Here is a 20,645-nt window from a genome sequence, read left to right as displayed (position 1 = left end):
CAGTGGCCACAAGAGGGTACTAAAGTACTAGAGTAATATTGCTTCTCTCTCAGTTATGCAGAGAGTATGATCTTAATATCTTGGGGCTTCATGAGGTAGCAGAGGAAGAAGAAAATGTCTGAAGTAAAAATTAAGAAAATAATTTGGTGGTCAGTTACAGTTACTTGTGAAATGTGGAATCACTCAATTCTCAATGATCAAACTAATAAAACTATATAAATAGTATAAAAACTACTGAAAGAATAAATCTGTGAATATTCAAATCCGCGAGTGCTGTATGCGGAGGTTGACTCTACTTTTATTATTACTTTATTGCTTTTATTCAGCATCATTGGGATTTTCAATGTAGTCACACACGAAGTAACTAATTGAGTGTTAGCACTTTAGCTCACCTCTAAAAGAGTACTTTTAAACTTTAGTGCTTTAAACACAAATTCCCATCTTCGAGTATGTTAGCTTAACAAATATTAGCATCTGAGCTATTCTCATAGATGCCGTGAATGTAGTTGTAAAATCCATATCACTCTGACTCAGAACTTTCTAAAAACAGGTTGCTGTCCGAGTGGATGATAGCAGAACAAATGTTAGCATACTAGAACTGTACTGTATCAATTTTCATTGAGTCAATCCGCAACAGTTAGCAGGCTCTTTAAGAATTTTCACACGACTTTTTTTTCCCCAGGTTTTAAGGTTTACTGCTGTAATTTGGTTGAACAAGTTCATATCTCAGGTGGTTAAATAGGCCACTCAGAAATTAAATTGGTATCCTTGAGTATAGCACTTCATCCTAAAATACTCTTTCACATAATTGTAGAAAAATTCCGTTGTGATTTTCTCTTTTCTGTGTAGTTTATTTTTTTAACATTGTTGATAAATATGTTTTCATTCATGCTGTTTCAGTTATGTGTGTAAATTCTTTTTTTTTTTTTAATTGAGTATTGATTTTTTAAGTATTTGAGGGCTAGTGGTAAAATAATGAAATGCCTTGTAATTGTTTTCTGTCAATCAAATGATTACCCATGACATTTAACATGGTATCTACTGTTCATATACTGTACCTCTATGTATATGGGTTATCTGAACCGTGAGTGTGTTGGTATGCTAGTTTATGTGTGCTTGAGGCACATGCATTTACGTCTGCAGATGGGTAACCATGACAACTGCAGCCTGAAGCAGGGATACGGTGGCAGCAGGCACAGCACAGTTCACCATCTCGTTTTTTTCCCCTCCCCTCAATAGATGCAGCGATTACACGTCTTTTCATTTCATCTTCACCCTGCCTGCCCTTTTTGAATTATCACTACTTGTATCTTTTTGTCGTAAAGAATGAATGCAGTTTTTCAGAGACCTGTAATTTCAGTCTGTAATTATGCAGGGCATGCATCATCACGTGGTAGCTCCAAGAAAGCATTTTCATGGCTTTGGATGTTTGTGTTCAGCATTCAGTGGTTGTTTAGATCGCTGCTTGATATTCACCTGGAGTGCTGCACAGCACCACTGGAAGCACGGTTTGTTTTGTGGACCAAAAAAACAGACATGAAATTGACACACTTGGGGATGTAATCCAGATTGTTTTGTTGTTTTCTCCAGAATGACCTCTAGATTCAGTCATTAGTACTTCAAGAGCGGTGTCTTTATATATACTTAAACATATAAAAGAAAAAACATTATTGATGATTGAACGAGTACCAGGGCAAATAGAACTGAATCTAACGATAGTCTCATTGGTGAAAAGATGCCATGTCGAAGATTCCTAATGCATTTTGATTCTGATTACCGTATTGTCCGCACCATAAGGCGCACCTAAAAGCCTATAATTTTCTCAAAAAAGGAAGGTGCGCCTTTTGTGTGGACCAAATTCCAAAATCTGTAAAGCTGTTTTGTGTGGCTTCCATAATATTCAAGCGGAATATGTAGACCCGATGAACGAATCAGAGGACCTTGATCGGGGCAAAAAAACAATCAGAGGACTGTACGTTACACGTAGAGTACGTACTTTTGCCGCCATTGATAACTAAGTACTATCGTTTTGTGCAAAGAAAATGGATTAGGACCCTCTAAAATGGCATAGACAAAGAGACATGCTTACGAGGCACAATTAGAGCTTTCTGGAAAGCCAGTATCATTGCAGAAGAGCAACGTGACAATAATAAGACAACAACGAGAAGGAACTTGGCATGTTTAATGACGAACTTGCTCAACTGTTTAATTCGGATACAGAAGGACTTGGCTGGATTTACGGATTAATATTGATTAACAATATGAGTACAATACAGTACATGATTAAAAAATCCGTAAGTGCAGTGTTGTGTTGTTACATTGTTGTTACTATAGCATTTATGTGTGAATAGCAACACAAGTATGACTCTTGTTTTGTGTTTAATAGATATTTCTATCATACACCTTGGCAAAATAATTATTTGACCAGAGAACAACTTGAAAGTGTGTGCTGTGCCCTTTAATTCAGTGTTTCCCAACCAGTGTGCGGTGTGCCGTGAGAGATGTTCAGCTGTGCCGTGGGAAATTGTCCAACATTAATTACGGAGCGCATTGTAAACAGGATCGCCAAACCACTGGTCAGTTAGCACAAGGCCTGGTCAGTGGTCACCCACTTGCTAATCGTGCATGCGTGACAAATCGGAGAATCTTGAGATTTCATATTGTGGCATCGGCACATACAGTTTATGTGTGTGTTGCTGTGTGCTTTTACTAACAGTGACACTATGACAGCTGTGGTGCGTTTTTGGTCCGACGGAAATCTGTAGTTCATTGGGAAAACCTGGATTGTTCATAAAATACACAGTCATGTCGAGACACCTTGACTGTGATAGCCACTCAGAACAGTAGCGCGCCTTTAAAAGTGACTTTGTTCTTAATGTCGCAATATTTATCGTGCTAGTCTAAAACAGTAAACTAAGTCATATTGATTCTCTTGGATTTTGATCACAATCACTTTCAATAGTTTATTCCTTACACTGTCTAAAACCTTTTTTCAAAAACTGTCACTTTTATTTACAAAAGAAATACAATTTAAAGAATATTTAGTATTTATTTTTATTCAATTATTCGACTCTCCATACATATATAGGAATAGAACTTTAAGTCTTTTGTTGTAATATAACTGATTTAAATATAATAACTGGTGTAACACTTAACAGATTTTTGTTGGTGGTGTGCCTCGAGATTTTTTCCAATGGAAAGGTGTGCCGTGAATGAAAAAATGTTGGGAAACACTGCTTTAATTTGTATTTGACTCTGCTCTAACATTAAATAGTTGATGATAAATTCTAGAGTAAACTCTGTTTCAATCCAGAATCATAATTAGAGATCTAAATAGCAATATATAATATTTTCACAAAACTATGATGTGGATATAGTACCATATTTCTTGCACCAAAAGGCGCACTGCATTATAAGGCGCACCCTCGTTGAATTTTTTTATTTCAGAAATTATTTCATATATAGGGCGCACCGGAGTAAAAGGCGCATAAAATAGAAGCTATACTGCAACAAACTGAGGTTGACTAGGGTTGTGGTATGCATCCACTAGCCAAGAACCAATGAGCCCTCTAAACAATCGCGTTTCTCATACTCTCTCCTATAAAATGATCGGAACAGACTAAAGTTCGATCTAACACATTGGTACTGCTTACCTATGTTTCCCTTCCATATCGATCCGTAAATTTACTTGAAACATTAACAGAGCAGCCTATTTTGACATGAAATAGCCTCGTGCGTACAGCAGCTATCCTTATAGCATTAGCCACCCGCAAACTCCCATGAGCCTCAGCTCGCAGAATCCCATGAGCCTCAGCAAAGTGTAAACAATCATGTTTCTCAAACATGATGGTGGACAGGTCTGCAAGTCGTCAACCAGCTAAAGCGATCATCTAGTGTTTCTATGTATCTCTATGAAGCCAAATCCCAAAGTAGTAGTAGAAGAAGAAGCACATGTGATTGGCACTTTGCTGAAGGGCTGCCGACGTCAGCAGCGCGACGCGACGTCGCGGTTGCGCGTCACTCGACGGAGCTCTCTTCTCGTCAGCAGCGCGGCGGTTGTTTACATAAAGGACAAAGATGGCTTTTACGCACGCCCAGTTCTATTCTATGGAGCCCTCCCACTTCGGTGGCTGGAAGTCCACGCCGCCACACGCCTGTAAGTTTGTTTTGTTAAATAAAGAGCCGTTTACCAAACCTACGTCTTTCCTTGAACTTTGTTAATATAGTTATATAGTAGATCTGTGGAATAACGACGAGGCTGACGTCAGGGCGCACGCGCGGCGATGTTGACAAAGGACGAGGAATTTGATCGATGGATTTAATGATTTAGAGTGCACAGATGGTTTGATAACATTATTGCTTATATAATAGTTATTTGATATATAATTTATATATCGTTATATGGGCCTGTGGAATATTTTGAAGTGCAAGAGCCGTCAGCGGCGCGCACGCATTGTTGACAAAGGACGATTTATGGATTTAATGAATTGGAGTGACGCAGATGGTTTTATTAACGTGTTATTTATGTAATAGTTTTTTGAATAACTCTGAATTTTACGTCAGGGCCGTTCTCAGCTCTTAGTTTGTGTTTATGTCACGTTAGCATACTTATTGTTTAGCCTGTTGTTGCTCGTTCATGACTGTTCTTGGTGTTGGATTTTGTCGAATAAATTTCCGCCCAAAATGCGACTTATACTCCGGAGCCACTTATATATGTTTTTTTTCGCTTTTTGGGGCATTTTATGGCTGGTGCGACTTATACTCCGGTGCGACTTTTAGTCCGAAAATTACGGTACTCAACCTCCCATCGGTTTTTAAAGGCTCTGTTTTCAGAATCAACTTTTCTCTTCGGCATCATGAGGGGCTAGCTTCGCAATAACTTGCAGCAACAAGCACTTGTCCTGATTGCCGCGGAAAAACACTCGGCAAGGCAGCGAAAGCACTGCATTATGGGATCTGTAGTTTGTGTTATCATCGCTTCATATCGTCGGGCCATTAGTAACAATAATATAAAATGATCTCGCGGGCCGGATATAATTGCATGCCGGGCCGGATGTGGCCCGCGGGCCTTGAGTTTGACACTTATGTCCTATAAAATGATCGGAACTGACTAAAGTTCGATCTAACACATTGGTACTGCTTACCAGGGCTGTGGACTCGTCGGATTTTTGCACCGAGTCCGGCCTCTTGACCACGAGTCCGAGTCCGGCTGTCCATTTTTACTGTTAATTCATGTGACTGCTTAGTCTTTATTCAAGGCTAATTTAGATTCAACGACTTGAGTTTGTTCTTAGGAACAAAATCGCCTCAACCAAGTCAGCCTTCATTGCGCCGCGCTGATCAGACATGATAAACTTGAGCCCGGAAAACAGGCGCTCTACGCTGACTTGGCTGATTGGCATTGCTGTTAGCGTCCGAGTCGCTGCCTTGAGGCCGGACGGATAACGATCAGCTGTAACAAATGGGCTCTCTTTCATTCGACCAAGTGCCAACATTGCCCCGATTTCTTCATCTATGTCGGTTGGCGAGGTGGCAGCCGACAAACGCAGAAGGGGGCGTGGCCTCTGCCCTCCCTTTTAGTGTGTGCCTGTGTGTGTGTGTGTGTGTGTGTGTGTGTGTGTGTGTGTGTGTGATTATCCCAAAAGACAGTGATTAAAAATATATATTGTACGAATATATCAAACATGTACACATAGTATTCCTACGCGCATTCTCAGCAGCATGATGAAAATAAAATTGAACGTATTTTTTTTATTGTCGGACTCGGTCAAAATCAGCACCGAGATCGAGTCCGGCAAAAATGACCGACTCCGTCAGAGTCAGAGTCCGAGTCCACAGCACTGCTGCTTACCTGTGTTTCCCTTCCATATCGATCCGTAAATTTACTCAAAACATTAACAAAGCAGCCTATTTTGATATGAAATAGCCTTGTGTGTATAGCAGCTATCATTATAGCATTAGCCACCCGCAAACTCCCATGAGCCTCAGCTCGCAGACTCCCATGAGCCTCAGCAGTGTAAACAATCGCGTTTCTTAAACGATCTCCTATAAAATGATCGGAACTGACTAAAGTTCAATCTAACACATTGGTACTGCTTACCTATGTTTCCCTTCCATATCGATCCGTAAATTTACTCGAAACATTAACGGAGCAGCCTATTTTGAAATGAAATAGCCTCATGGGTACAACAGCTATTCAGTGACGCCCCCTGACCACGGTTGCCGTAATGCTGGGAAACGATGCGACTAGGTAATTTACTAGTCGTACTGAAACATTTCGGCAGAGCACTGTGTACAACTAGTATCAATCAACAAATTCATCAATTGATCCATATATAAGGCGCACCAGACTATAAGGCGCACTGTCGGCTTTTGAGAAAATTTTAGGTTTTTAGGTGCGCCTTATAGTCCGGAAAATACGGTAGCATATAAAAATAGTAGTTACTACTTGAAACAGCAGATTGTACACCACTATATGTTTCTTTCTGGGATATATAAAGTCACCATTCTGAAATAGAGTGGAAATCTCTTTATCAACTGTTAGTAATACACTACAATTAATTATGGATGGAAAAATAAACAACAATCACGAGGAGTTATAGGGAGGGAAAACAAGTTATCACCAAGGGCCAGTGTATAGAACAACCCAAACATAAAATGTGAGCAGTCAAGTCGATCCAGACTTTTTATGGTTAGTCTGCTGGGGCCGAAGGCTCTTGGCAGCAGAAAAAGAACAGAATACCGTATTTTCCGGACTATAAGGCGCACCTAAAAACCTAAAATTTTCTCAGAAGCCTACAGTGTGCCTTATAGTCCAGTGCGCCTTATATATGGACCAAATTCCTAAATTTGAACTGGCCCAAAGCATTGTGTCATGAAATCAATCATAAGTGGCCCACTGAAGACTATGAATTTATAAGACTATGGATCATTATTTTGTGATTATAAAGTAATTTGTTGTGTCTGAAGTTAGAATAAAAAAGATAAAATGGAGAATGATTTGATTTGGATAAAAAATCTGGCATGATGCATTAATGGTGCGCCTTATAGTCCGGTGCGCCTTATATAAGGACAAACTTTTAAAATGGGCCATTCGTTGAAGGTGCGCCTTATAGTCCGGTGCGCCTTATAGTCCGGACAATACGGTAAACTAAATGTTTAGGATTACTACTTCTGTCCTGGGTCAACGTCTGGAATCATAAACACAAAACATGACAAGATGTATGCTGTATGCTATTGCTAATATAAAGAAAATTGTAACAGGGAAAACAACTTTAATTGCACAATTAAAATAGGAGAAAAGGACAAGAAGGTTAGGAAGGAATGTCCTCAATGTGTGGATGGGAAACTGCTGCTGATATCCTGTCACTGAACACACACACAGTCATATTCTGCCTTTGTTGCCAAGCAACATTAGATTTTCAGTGTTTATTGTTTGGTTTTTTTTGGATGGCGGAGTAAGCAACGAGCTGCACATTCTATAGTAGATTCAATTGGCAAAACAAAGGATATTTACTCTACAGTATATATACTTTATTTTAAATCCATCTATATTTTTAGGAGCCTAATTCTAAACGGCGCTACGCTAGTTTGTTTCTCAGCATCTAAATTTGATTTCCCTTTCGTTTGTTGCTAGCACGGCGTTAGCCGGCCAACGGCGAGGCATTAACTGACCAAATATTCTCATTGCTAGTACGGCGTAAGCGTGCTAACAATGAAGCATTAACTGTAGCCCGCTAGCAGTAAGGCGTTAGCTGGCCAAATTTTCCCACAACGACTTCCGGGCAAGGTTGGGTTAATTATCTTTACCCATTGGTTTGGGTTGAAGATTAGATTTTTGCAGGCTGAAGAGTTAAGAATGGATTTAAGATTTGTGTACTGAAGTTGAAATTAATTTAATGAAGCAGTCTTTGGTGGATGGTTGACGGCTCAGTGTGACACAAGGTTTGAGGTTAAAATCCTGGTCAGGACAGACAGACCACCCACAGAAGGTTTGTCTCATCAGTATGCGTATTTGGTACCACTTGTTGGATTAAATTCTTGACCCAACATGCTGGGTTAAATCCTCAACACATAGTCCCTCTTCGACCCAGTGCCCGGTTAGCTATTTCACCCAATTTGAATTACTTTTGGCCCATCTGGTTTAAGAGTGTAAATCAGGCCATTCCTTGAAATATTTCAAAACAGTGACATTTTAAACCGAGACAATGTGCTTGTTAGCATACAAGACAAAGTCTCAACTAATTAACTTGCAGTTTGGAAATTTAAAGGCAATGTACTGTAGCTCTCTGCAGGAATCTATCTCGTGCTTGTTCGATTTTGCTGTATTCAGTTGAAAGCTTCCTTGTGGCACATAGTACAACACACTTTGAAGAGAGAGAAAGGCAGGGAGTGCAGTCGAGCAGCGACATATACTAGCAGCATTGCTGTCTTCTCTCGGAGGAAAGCCCCATGCGCAAGGCTGCCATCCTCCTGGCTCTATTTTCCCTCCTTAACACCTTCTGCTATTCATCCGGTGAGTCAGCAATCTGCTCATCTTTTTATGATCATATTATAAATTTGTGAGCGGTAACTGAATTCATAGATGGATATGCCATCCGGTTGGCTCAATGCCGATGCACAGCCAGTTGCCAGGGCACGTTCGTTTGAGCTTGTGAAAAGCTGGTCCACCATGGCTCTGTTGTTTCTGCTAGATCATTTCAGAGGTGCTTGGAATTATATATTATAATTGTGTGTTAAATATATAGCCCTTTGTAATTTAATTTTCATAAAAATAAAATAACTGTTTTGAGATTAAATATCTCATCACAATTTAGTATCACGAGCCGAGTGTTGAACCTCTCAGGTTTGTTGCGAACCACTTAATTACAGATGATGTCATAGGTATTATGAAAGAATGAGTCAGTCACCTTTTGACCGATTTGTGTGCGGTACATACACAATGATGATGCCAAGTTGTATCGCTCCTCAATATTAACATGAATGCACACATCAATGTAGTGAATGTCTCATTTGTATGAAAAAAGTCACAAAACAACAAAACCTCAAAATCAGTTATAAACAATCATTAAAGTTATTGTCATTAATTAACTCATCCATGAATGAATTCAATGATGAATATTTTCCGTACTGCTTGTCCCCACGGGGGTTGCGGGTGTGCTGAAAAAACATTTTTGTGAATGAAATAAAAAATAAAAGTGACTATAAAGGATATGCCATTCATGACCATTGAGAAACAAGCGTTGAAATGAAACTTTTGATACGCAGTAAAAATTGCCCCAAAAAATTACAAATTAATTAATTCCCTCAAATTAATTAATGTAAAACATGTATTAAAAAAATATATTTCCCAAACAGCTTTGTATAAACAACTGCAAGAAATTCTGAGAGATAAAAATCCCATTTGTTGTGTTTTTGTTTTGTGGAAGCGCAATTAATTTAATTTAGATGTAATATTTTCACCTTAGTCTCAGTTGAGATTTATCACTTCTATGCACTTGCCTGACAGCAATTACTACTTTCCTGTTAGTCGGGGATTGGCCACCATCTTGCGGCATTTTAGCTGTTTACACAAGAAGACACAAAAATGATGAATAGGCAAGTTTCTCAGAAAATAGCACCATTTTGTTCTGCAACCCCAACAATCATCGTCAGTAAGCTGGCTTGTTGCTCCTCTGCTCTCAAATGTTCTGTGCTTGTTAGTTGTGCTTAAATGCTCATGTTCTTGCGTATGTACTTGTCACTTGCAATCATGTGGAGAAGAAAAATATGGGTGATGCTGTGGAAAGTATGCTGCTTATGTATGCCTATCTGTAGTGTATAATTTTAACATTTAATGGATTTGATGAAATTGGACTGTCCAGTTGAGATGCGGGAGAAACATTTGCATAAGCCAGCCTTGTCTAATAGTTTTCCTGGAAAACAGATTCACAATCCTCGGAGACCGCTCTTATGTGAGGAGTAGACAAAATGGAGAACTTGTACTACTGTGTTCAGAAAGAATAATTTCCAACTGAGGAAAATGGAAAATTGCATTTCGGTTGTCAGGCTTCGGATGAGGAAATGGAGCAGGGCGGCCATGTGCAGCTTGGACCAGGGTTTATTGGGAGAACTCAGAATACATACTTGGTACACTAACCTAACTCGCTGACAAAACAAGACTGACCGAAAAATACGTGGAACAAAAAGACATCATGACATTAACACAACAATGATTAGACTGACTGACCAGGACGTAAGACAAGAAAACAACAGGACCTGGCGACAACAACACACGCAACAACCGACAAGCAATGATCCGACGGTGAGCGAGGGGCAGACAGGACTTAAATACAAAACACGAGGCAGGTGAACACGGTTACATTGATTGAGGTGACACAGGAAGGGAGGGGCGACGCGAACAGAAACCATGGCAACCTAGCAAAACTGGTGAGGAGACATGACAGAAGCACACTGACATGATCCACGGACATGAGCACACAGACAGACGGACAAAACAATGACAACATGGACGTGACCGGGGACGAATCATGACAGAACCCCCCCCCCCACACACACACAAGGGACGGCTCCCGACGTCCCAAAAACCCAACCTCCCACGGCGGCACGCGGGGGGGCGGGGGGTTAACACACCAGTCCAAATGGCCCTACAGGTTTTCGAAATGGCTTGAACGGCGCACGGCGGCGACTGGGGAAACAACCGCATTCGGCGGCAACTTGGGGAACAGACCTGCACTCAGCGGAGGTCAGGGGCCCAGGGCCACAATCGCGGCACACACTGGGGGCCTGACGCGCAATCGGCAGCAACTTGGGGAACCGAACCGCACTCAGGCGGCAACTCACACAACCCTGAACCGCACTCTGGCGGCAACTCACACAACCCTGAACCGCACTCGGGCGGCAACTCACACAACCCTGAACCGCACTCGGGCGGCAACTCACACAAACCTGAACCGCCCTCGGGCGGCACTCACACAAACTCGGGGGACATGAACTGCACTCGGCGGAAACTCGGGCAACGGAACTGTGCTTGGCGGAAACTTGAAAAGTCAGAGCCGCAATCGGCGGCAGTTTGAAGTCCGGACCGCAATCAGCGGCAATTGGAAGGCGGAGCTGTGCGCAGCGGTAAGAGCCACCACGCGCTGCAGCAGTGGGGGTGGGGCCATGGACGATCGCGGGTCCTGCGCAGCTGGCTCAAATCTGGCGGCGCCCGCGGGTCCTGCAACGCTGAGGTGGAGCCCGATGGCGACCGCGAGTCTGATGACGCCGGGAGGCACTCCGATGGCGCCCGCGTGTCCGGCGTCGCAGCAGCGAAGTCCGATGATTCTCGCAGCCGATGGCGCCGGGAGGACTCCGAAGTCCGACGGCGCGGATGCTGCGGCCGCCACCAGTTCAGGCGGCGTGGATCCAGCGGCCGTCACCCAGTTGGCCTTCGGCGGCGTGTGACATGCGGCCGCCACCTTGACCCAGTTCCGACGGCGTGGATGCTGCGGCCGCTACCAGTTCAGGCGGCGTGGATCCAGCGGCCGTCACCCAGTTGGCCTTCGGCGACGTGTGACGTGCGGCCGCCACCTTGACCCAGTTCCGACGGCGTGGATGCAGCGGCTGTCACCAGTTCCGGCGCCGCAGATCCAGCGGCCGTCACCCAGTCAGTCTTCGGCGGTGTGTGAAGTGCGGCTGCCTCCCCGTTCCCTCTCGCCCCTTGTTGGACGGTTTTTGATTTATTTTTTTTGGGACGCCGGGAGCCGTCCCTTGTGGGGGGGGTTCTGTCACGACTCGTCCCCGATCATGTCTGTGTGCTCGCCCCTCCCCTCCTGTGTGCTCATGTCCGTGGTTTCTGTCTGTGTGCTCGCCCCTCCCCTCCTGTGTGCCCAGTGTGATCATTCTTACCTGCCTCGCGTTACCTGTCTTGCATTTAAGTCCTGTCTGTGTGTCACTCCCGGTTGGATCATTGCTTGTCTGTTGCGTGTGTGTTGTTGTGCGTGTGTGTTAGTGTCACAATGTCTTTTTGGTTCCTGTTGCTGTCGTCATGTCCTGCTGTCTTCTTGTTTCACGTCCCGGTTAGTCACTCAAGTTATTGTTTTGTTAAGTCGTGTCAGTTTGCCTTTTGAGTTCTCCAATAAACCCTGGTCCAAGCTGCACATGGTCGCCCTGCTCCATTTCCAACTCCCTCCGAACCCTGACATCGGTGACCATTTCCATTTATTCACTAAAAAATGCACGATAAAGCAATCTGCGTATTGCTTAAGTAAAATGCGAAGATATGTAATGGTTAGAAAGTGAACTCAACAAATTAATGATTTGGAGCTTGCGCAATGGTTTACTTTCAGTACTTTGGAAAATGTGATGTGTTCAATTTCACATACACCCTGTATTCTTATGTTACAAAATAATTGCGCTTTTTCAAGTCCTGCTACGTTGACGCAGTTGTCATTGTCCACTGATGGTTTTATCTGATTGTGGAATGCTACATTTTTCTGTGTCAGCAAAAACATTTGGAGAATACCACTTCATTGGGTTTCTTTGTAAAATGGAAGTGTAAATAAATGAAGGCTTTTCTATTGCCTCTGATGCCACCTTTGCAATGCTTAATAACAAATGTCTGGTCATACAACAGTCAAGAACAAAACATTGGAGTTTTGTCCTTGAATTAAAACATTTTGTTGTATGTGTTAAACGTAGCTTAGGTTATAATAGTGTATCAAGATTGTGAAATGTGAGTGGTGTGGATAAAAAAAGCACAGAATGTGCAAAAAAATAAAATAACACAGATGGAGATATCGGGCTAGCCGGATAGCTTGTTTGCTATCTTTCTGTCTGGCTTGCAAACTACGCTGTAAAAAATGTTGGGTGAACTTCAACAAACTTCAATAACATTTTAAGTTGAATAATTCAAGTAAATGTATTATGTTTTGCTAGTGTGAAAATTGTTTTTCCTGCATTTTACAGAACATTCGTCCCTTAGAACCCCAAATTAAAGATGCAAAAAACAGCTTGCTTGCTTGCTTTATGGCGCTGACATTGTTCCCATGAATGTCGGTAATCTATATTCTAAATATTTTTCCACTGTTGTAGTACAAAAATATAAATTGTGCTTTTTACAGTCAAGCTTGCTAACAAGCTAGCTTGGTGGCTATTAGCTGGATTTTTCATATAGCATTCGAAGAAGACCAATTTTTCCTCTCACTTCAAATAAGCTGTTTTTCCATTTACAAAAACAAACCATTGGCTCCTAGATGAATGCAAGAAAGCATTTTCCCTTTGTTTTTTGGAATTGTTGTCCCGCCATTATTCTTTGCAGCGCTTGCATTTCCCCCCCTCCCTTTTCTTTTCCGTATCCTATTCCAGTTGTATTTTTAAAGAAAAGAATAATGCGTGTGTGCCTATGCCATCATTTTACAAAGTTTCCAGTTGTTCCTCCAGGCATGGATTTACCATTACAAATGGTTCACTGTATTTTACAAACACGTTTTTTTTTCAATGTTCTTTTATTTTTCTTCTCCAGTCACAATGAGCGAAAGGTGATGTGTAAGCACCCTGTCTCAGGAGCTCCCTCGCAAGACAACTGTATCTTCGTGGTGAATGAACAGTAAGTCTATTTTCAGGATTCTAAGTTAAAAACGACAATGGCAGTAATGATGATCACACTTTATCTTGCTTTTCAGCAGGTTTTTGCAACTTTACATTGTTGTGTTATTTAGCAGTGGCAAGCAATTCAGGTCAGCAAGATCTCTGCTGGCGTAAACACTATCAAAAGCAATGACCTCCCTTTAAAGCCTTCGTTCTAATATTTGCTTTGTTTTTATTTAACAGTCTCTTTTTTTCGTAATGTTTCCTTGGATGCACTGCTTCAAATACAGTTTAGATTTTTTGGGGGGAGGGCTATCAGATTTCAGCTTGTGTGTTGATGACATGGTGACAGGCATCTTCATTGACTGTTTTTATGCTGTTTTTGTTATCCATTGTCATGATTTACTTTTTATTTGACTCAGTCTAATTTGTAGTCATGGTTTTGGATTCTTATTATTTTGCCATCTTGTCTTCCTCCTGTTCTTTTAGTGTGAAATATGGAAAGCTTGTCCATCCTGACAAGCCCCTAGAGGCTGACATCAGGTAATAAACCCTAATACAGAAAGAGTAGGTTTTGCTTTTGGCTTTTTCTGTCAAGACTACTATCATTCGAATTCTTACTGGTAAGAGGGATGCATACAAGGTGGTGAAAAGTAAATTATAGTCATTTATTTAGATTATTCAAAAAATTCTCTGATTTCCCTTAGGAAATGATCAAAATTGTAGAAATACATTCTTTAGAACTTGGTAAATAAACTAGTGATTACATTACTTTTTACCCACTTTGTAATGCATGTAGGCAAAATTGTTGATTTTCCATCCATCCATCCATCCATCCATCTTCTCCCACTTATCCGGGGTCGGGTCGCGGGGGCAGCAGCTTCAGGAGGGACTCCCAGACTTCCCTCTCCCCAGCCACTTCATCTAGCTCATACCAGGGGATACCAAGGCGTTCCCAGGCCAGCTGAGAGACATAGTCTCTCCAGCGCGTCCTGGGTCGTCCCCAGGGAGGCGTCCAGGAGGCATCCTGATGAGATGCCCGAGCCACCTCATCTGGCTCCTCTCAACGTGGAGGAGTAGCGACTCTACTCCGAGTCCCTCCCGGATGACCGAACTTCTCACCTCTCATCTCTAAGGGAGAGCCCGAACATCCTGCGGAGAAAACTCATTTCGGCTGCTTCTGTCTGGGATCTCGTTCTTTCGGTCACGACCCATAGCTCGTGACCATAGGTGAGGGTAGGAGCGTAAATCGACCGGTAAATTGAAAGCTTTGCCTTTTGGCTCAGCTCTCTCTTTACCACGATGGACCGGTACAGAGTCCGCATTACTGCCGACGCTGCACCGATCCGCCTGTCGATCTCGCGCTCCATCCTTCCCTCACTCGTGAACAAGACCCCAAGATACTTAAACTCCTCCACTTGGGGCAGGATCTCATCCCCGATCCGGAGAGGGCATTCCACCCTTTTCCGATTGAGGACCATGGACTCGGATTTGGAGGTGCTGACCCTCATCCCCACCGCTTCACACTCGGCTGCGAACCGCTCCAGTGAGAGCTGGAGATCACGGCCCGAAGAAGCCAACATCACCACGTCGTCTGCAGACGCGATGCTGAGCTCCCCAAACCGGACACCCTCAACGTCTCGGCTGCGCCTAGAAATTCTGGCCATAAAAATTATGAACAGAATCGGTGACAAAGGGCAGCCTTGGCGGAGTCCAACCCTCACTGGGAACGAATCCGACTTACTGCCGGAAATGCGGACCAAACTCTGGCATCGGTGATACAGGGACCGAACCGCCCTTATCAGTTGGCTCGGTACCCCGTACTCCCGAAGCACCCCCCACAGAACCTCCCGAGGGACACGGTCGACTGCCTTCTCCAAGTCCACAAAACACATGTGGACTGGTTGGGCAAACTTCCATGCAGCCTCGAGGATCCTGCTGAGGGTGAAGAGCTGGTTCACTGTTCCACGGCCAAAACAAAAGCCACACTGTTCCTCCTGAATCCGAGGTTCGACGGACCGTCCTCTCCAGCACCCCTGAATAGAACTTACCAGGGAGGCTGAGGAGTGTAATTCTCCTGTAATTGGAACACACCCTCCGGTCCCCCTTCTTAAAGAGGGGAACCACCACCCCAATCTGCCAATCCAGAGGCACTGTCCCCGATGTCCACGCGATGTTGTAGAGACGTGTCAGCCATAACAGCCCCACAACATCCAGAGCCCTTAAGAAATCCGGGCGGATTGATTTCAATAGTTTTCAAAAATAATTCTGTTGGACAACAGTTCAAAAGCAATGTTTAATTTTATTAGTAAATTATCACTAAAATTATCACTGTATATCATGCTACACGGATTGTCAATTTTAAATTATTTCTGACTGGGCTTTTTTCTCTCTAGAAGGCCATTAATTATGCCTACATGTCTTATCCATCACCTTTCTTTCTTCAAGTGAAGTGTTTTACTCATCTTTCATTCACCCCTACTAAAACGAACAACCTTCAACATTTCCAATAAAGATGCAAATATACTGCTGTCACATTAAATTATGTTAGGGAATACAGCCAAGCTAAGCGGAGCTCCTCACAGCTGGTGTTGTGAGCCATAAAGGTCAACTGATAATTCAACTGAATACCACTGGACTCCCTGACTTTTACAATGAAAAGAGGAGCAATTTGGAAATAGGTGATTACAATAACAGCTAGGCCAGGGGTGGGCAAACCTTTTGACTTGCGGGCCGAACTGGGTTCTAAATTTGGACCGGAGGGCCGAACCAGGAGTGTTTGTGTGAAGTAATATAAACAACCTGTAAAGGTCATTGCATAAAACGTTTTGGCCTTTAGTAGGTAGTAAAGCATGGATAGTCAAAAAAAGTTATTTGAAAACAAATGCATTTATTAACAGCATTAAAAAAATATTTCACCAAAAAACTACCATCAGTGATTCTTATTAAATACGACACTGTTATGATGAATAACAGTCTCCATCACTTCAGTGCCTGAGGGTCAGATTAATGAAAGATGTTTATCTTATAAGATCACATCAAACGGCAAACATTCTGACCAAAAGTATCATCTTGAAGAATCGGTAAAAGCATACATCCAAATAAAGTAATAACGGCAACACAGTGAGGGGTATCTGAAAATCAGAGCAGAGCTTTAACTCACAAACACCTGGTAACATAGGTGAGGAAACGGGAAACACTTCTTTAAAGTAAGCCTAAAGAACTTTACAGGTTAAGATTAGTCGCAAACAGGTGGTGCATCAATGTCCTTGAGCATCCTGCATTGTTTGAAAATGAGATTGGTCGCTACTTTCAATCCCTGCTATTTGTACAAATTATATTCCAAATGCATTTTTTTACAACAAACTTGAGAGCCTCCCCTTCATTTTCATTGGGAACAGTGTTGTTGGGCTCCCTTTTTGCCAGTGCGTCATAGTCTGGAGTAAAATTTGTTGTGGCAATTTCCTAGGAGAGATCCAAGGTGTTGGTCCGTTTACCTAGATCTGTGACGGGTTGATGTTGATGCTCATGTGGCTGAACATCACGTCCCGTAGGTCGAGCCAAATCGGCCACTCTTTTTTAAACACTCGGCACTCAGTGTCCACCTTCTTTTTCCTTGGGCGACTCATTTTAATGGAAGGATTCCAGGGGAAGGTGGGTGGCTTTAGCGTAAAACTGTATCTGAAAGCTCAGCGCGCGAATTACAAGAATGCTGTCGTCACAGCCCACGCTCTTAATTCGGGACTGATACGAATAGAGCGCTACTACTGAGTACGTACACGCACTTGTGAGTGTGCACCGAGCTTTCTGACACGGCTTCCGGTAGTAAATGCGCAGGCGAGTGGTTCCCCATCTACTGGGGAAACGCAGTCATTGCAGGCAAACTGACCAAAAAAACTAAGTTTAATAATACGATTTATTCAGGGTTGGCGGGCCGGATTAAACGGTCCCGTGGGCCGGATGTGGCCCGTGGGCCGTAGTTTGCCCATACCTGAGCTAGGCAGTGTGGCTGTAGAATGTCGATCAATGTCGTGCACAATGTTGACCAAATAAGACAGAGTAAGTGTGGCAAGTTGAGCTGATGCTAAGTTAGCGGTGATAAATCTGTAGTCAAAGTGGAAAAAATTAATTAGTACTCATTTTTGAAATGGCCAAATTACATGAGTCATTTTATAATCGAGTTATCTTTTAAGCCACAGATATTATTAATTATCGTCCATTTGCTCCTACAAATCTCCAAATGAACTTAAGCGTTAGCATCTATTTATTAGCACTCTCCTCTGCTAACTATGGTAATTCGCATTCATAATTTTCACTTAATTTTCTGTTGATTTTTGCACTGAACTATCCATTCTGTTGATTTTATTTTTTATTATGTTCTTGAATCTATATTAAACACTGGCAGTCTTAACTTATCACTTGTTGCCAGCTAACATAAAATACACTGCTCAAAAAAAGTGAAGGAACAGTTTTTATCAGGGTATGGCATTAATTCAATTACACTTTTCTGATTAGGTTTTGGTCAGGTACGTGGCAGAGAGGGTTGTTAATCAGCTTCAGCTGCCTTGGTGTTGATGGAATTAACAACAGGTGCACTAGAGGGGCAACAATGAGATGGTCCCCAAAACAGGACTGGTTTTGCAGGTGGAGGCCATTTCAAGTTCCTCCCTCTTGATCTTTTTTAACTGTTTTTCCACAAGTGTTGGCTTTAGCTAGAGTCATTATCATGACTGGGAGCACGAGGCGATTTTGTAACCCTCCTGAAGTTGCGCATATTGTCCAACTCCTCCAGGATGGCATATCCATGCGTGCTGTTGCAAGAAGATTTGATGTGTCTCCCAGTACAATCTCCAGAGCATGGAGGAGATTCCAGGAGACAGGCAGTTACTCTAGGAGAGCTGGACAGGGCCGTAGACGGTTCTCATTCCATCAGCAGGACCGATATCTGCTACTTTGTGCAAGGAGGAACAGGTTGAGCACTGCCCGAGCCCTACAGAATGACCTACAGCAGGCTACTGGTGTGAATGTCTCTGCCTAAACAATCAGAAACAGACTTCACGAGGGTGGCCTCAGGACACGATGTCCTGTAGTGTGCCCTGTGCTCATTGCTCAGCACCGCGGACCTCGATTGGCATTTGCCATAGAACAGCAGAATTGGAAAGTCCGCCACTGGCGCCCTGTGCGTTTCACAGATGAGAGCAGGTTTACCCTGAGCACCTGTGATAGATGTGAAAGGGTCTGAAGAAGCCAAGGAGAGCGCTGTGCTGCCTGCAACACCATTCAGCATGACTGGTGCGGTGTTGGGTCAGTGATGGTCTGGGGAGGCATTTCCATGGAGGGACGAACAGACCTCTACAGGCTAGAGAACAGCAGTCTGACTGCCATTAGGTATCGGGATGAAATCCTTGCACCCATGGTCAGACCCTATGCTGGTGCAGTAGGTCCTGGGTTCCTCCTGATCCACGACAATGGACAATCCACTCATGTGGCAAGAGTATGCAGACAGTATCTGGAGGATGAAGGAATTGACACAATTGAATGGCCCTCACGATCACCTGATCTAAACCCGATAGAACACCTCTGGGACATAATGTTTCGGTCAATCAGATGCCACCAGGTTGCTCCTCAGACTTTACAGGAGCTCACTGATGCCCTTAGACAGATCTGGGAGGACATCCCACAAGACACCCTCCGTCGTCTCATTAGGAGCATGCCGCGACGTTGTCAAGCATGCATACAAGCTCGTGGGGGCAACACAAGATATTGAAAAGAATTTTGAGTTGCAGAAATTTAATTTAGGCAAAAAGGACGAGCCTGCCATATCAATTTTCACTTTGAATTTTGGGGTGTCTGTATACTGAGCCCTCTGTAGGCTGAAAACCTTTATTTCCATCAAAAGATGTGGCACCCTTTTGTTCCTGAGACATTAAACTGTCCATATCAGATATCCCCCCCCCCTCAAAAAAATCACCATAGAAATCTGATGTGTTTTCAAAGTGTTCCTGTAATTTGTTTGAGCAGCGTATTATGCCAACCGGTTTAAGCTCTCTTTGTTTGCTCTTAGCAACTTTGGCTTCAAAGATATTCCTCATTTCACTTTTTGGTTAAAATTACAAACTATGTTTGACATTTGGAAAATTTGAAGTCAAACATTGAAAAATTATTTAAATAATTAAGTTAGGAGGGTGCGGGTTCGATTCCACCTCCGGCCCTCCCCGTGTGGAGTTTGCATGTTCTCCCCGGGCCCGCGTGGGTTTTCTTCGGGCACTCCGGTTTCCTCCCACATCCCAAAAACATGCTTGGTAGGCCGATTGAGCACTCCAAATTGTCCCTGGGTTTGAGTGCGAGTGCGTATGGTTGTTTGTCTCTGTGTGCCCTGCGATTGGCTGGCAACCGGTTCAGGGTGTCCCCCGCCTACTGCCCGATGACGGCTGGGATAGGCTCCAGCACGCCCGCGACCCCCGTGGGGACTAAGCGGTACAGAAAATGGATGGATGGAAGATCATATGATTAGTTCAACACCACTGCTGAGCAGACTGCTTTGTGGTTTCCCAATGTCTGTTCCATATCCAAAAGGCACAGTACAGCTGCGGTTGCCTGTTTCAAATGGCTGTGGGTGTCAATTTCTCATCCAGCGTCCTTGTTTACACATGCTCTTGTACGCATCTGTGTGCTCAGAGCTATGCTGTTCTTAAAATTAAGTGTAGTCTGGTGCAAAGTACAATTACTTATTGTATGTTGCCTGTGGAAACGCATTTGCCTAACAAAAGTAGAAGCAAACTGTTAACAGTGCAGTTAAGAGCTCAGACAAGAGAGAAAAGCAAACTAACGAAAAGCAAACTACCCTGTCAAATGGTTGCCTCTCGCAGGTGGGTTTTCTGGTATTGTCTGGAATCCACCTTTCTTTTTCTTCTTTGGTGTTGAATTCTCAATGAGCCTTTTTCCAACAACAAAGAAACTTTCCAAATAAGTCCAGATCATTCTCTTTTTTACTTATTGTACTTGAGTCATGATCAATTTACATGTCATTTTAAATCCTTGGAGAGGAAAGACAGTCTTTCATCTGGGGCTTTCTT

General features: G+C 43.1%; 1 protein-coding gene across 13 annotated transcripts in view; it reads left to right on the top strand.

Annotated features, from left to right (window-relative positions):
- Positions 1–20,645, top strand: part of LOC133145116 (pleckstrin homology domain-containing family A member 5-like) — an 82,035-nt gene that overhangs the window by 29,801 nt on the left and 31,589 nt on the right. For 12 of the 13 annotated variants that reach the window (XR_009710828.1, XR_009710829.1, XM_061268244.1 and 9 more), the window contains exons 4-5: positions 13,505–13,588; positions 14,059–14,112. Coding sequence is in view for 11 of the 13 variants with exons in the window: in XM_061268244.1 (XP_061124228.1) it covers positions 13,505–13,588; positions 14,059–14,112 (138 nt within the window). In the remaining 2 variants the exon portion in view is untranslated. The remainder of the gene's footprint in view (positions 1–13,504; positions 13,589–14,058; positions 14,113–20,645) is intronic. The other variant, XM_061268236.1, reaches the window with a different exon arrangement.

The sequence above is a fragment of the Syngnathus typhle genome, linkage group LG21, assembly GCF_033458585.1.
Source record: "Syngnathus typhle isolate RoL2023-S1 ecotype Sweden linkage group LG21, RoL_Styp_1.0, whole genome shotgun sequence".
NCBI classification, from domain to species: domain Eukaryota; kingdom Metazoa; phylum Chordata; class Actinopteri; order Syngnathiformes; family Syngnathidae; genus Syngnathus; species Syngnathus typhle.
This window is presented reverse-complemented; position numbering and strand designations above follow the sequence as displayed.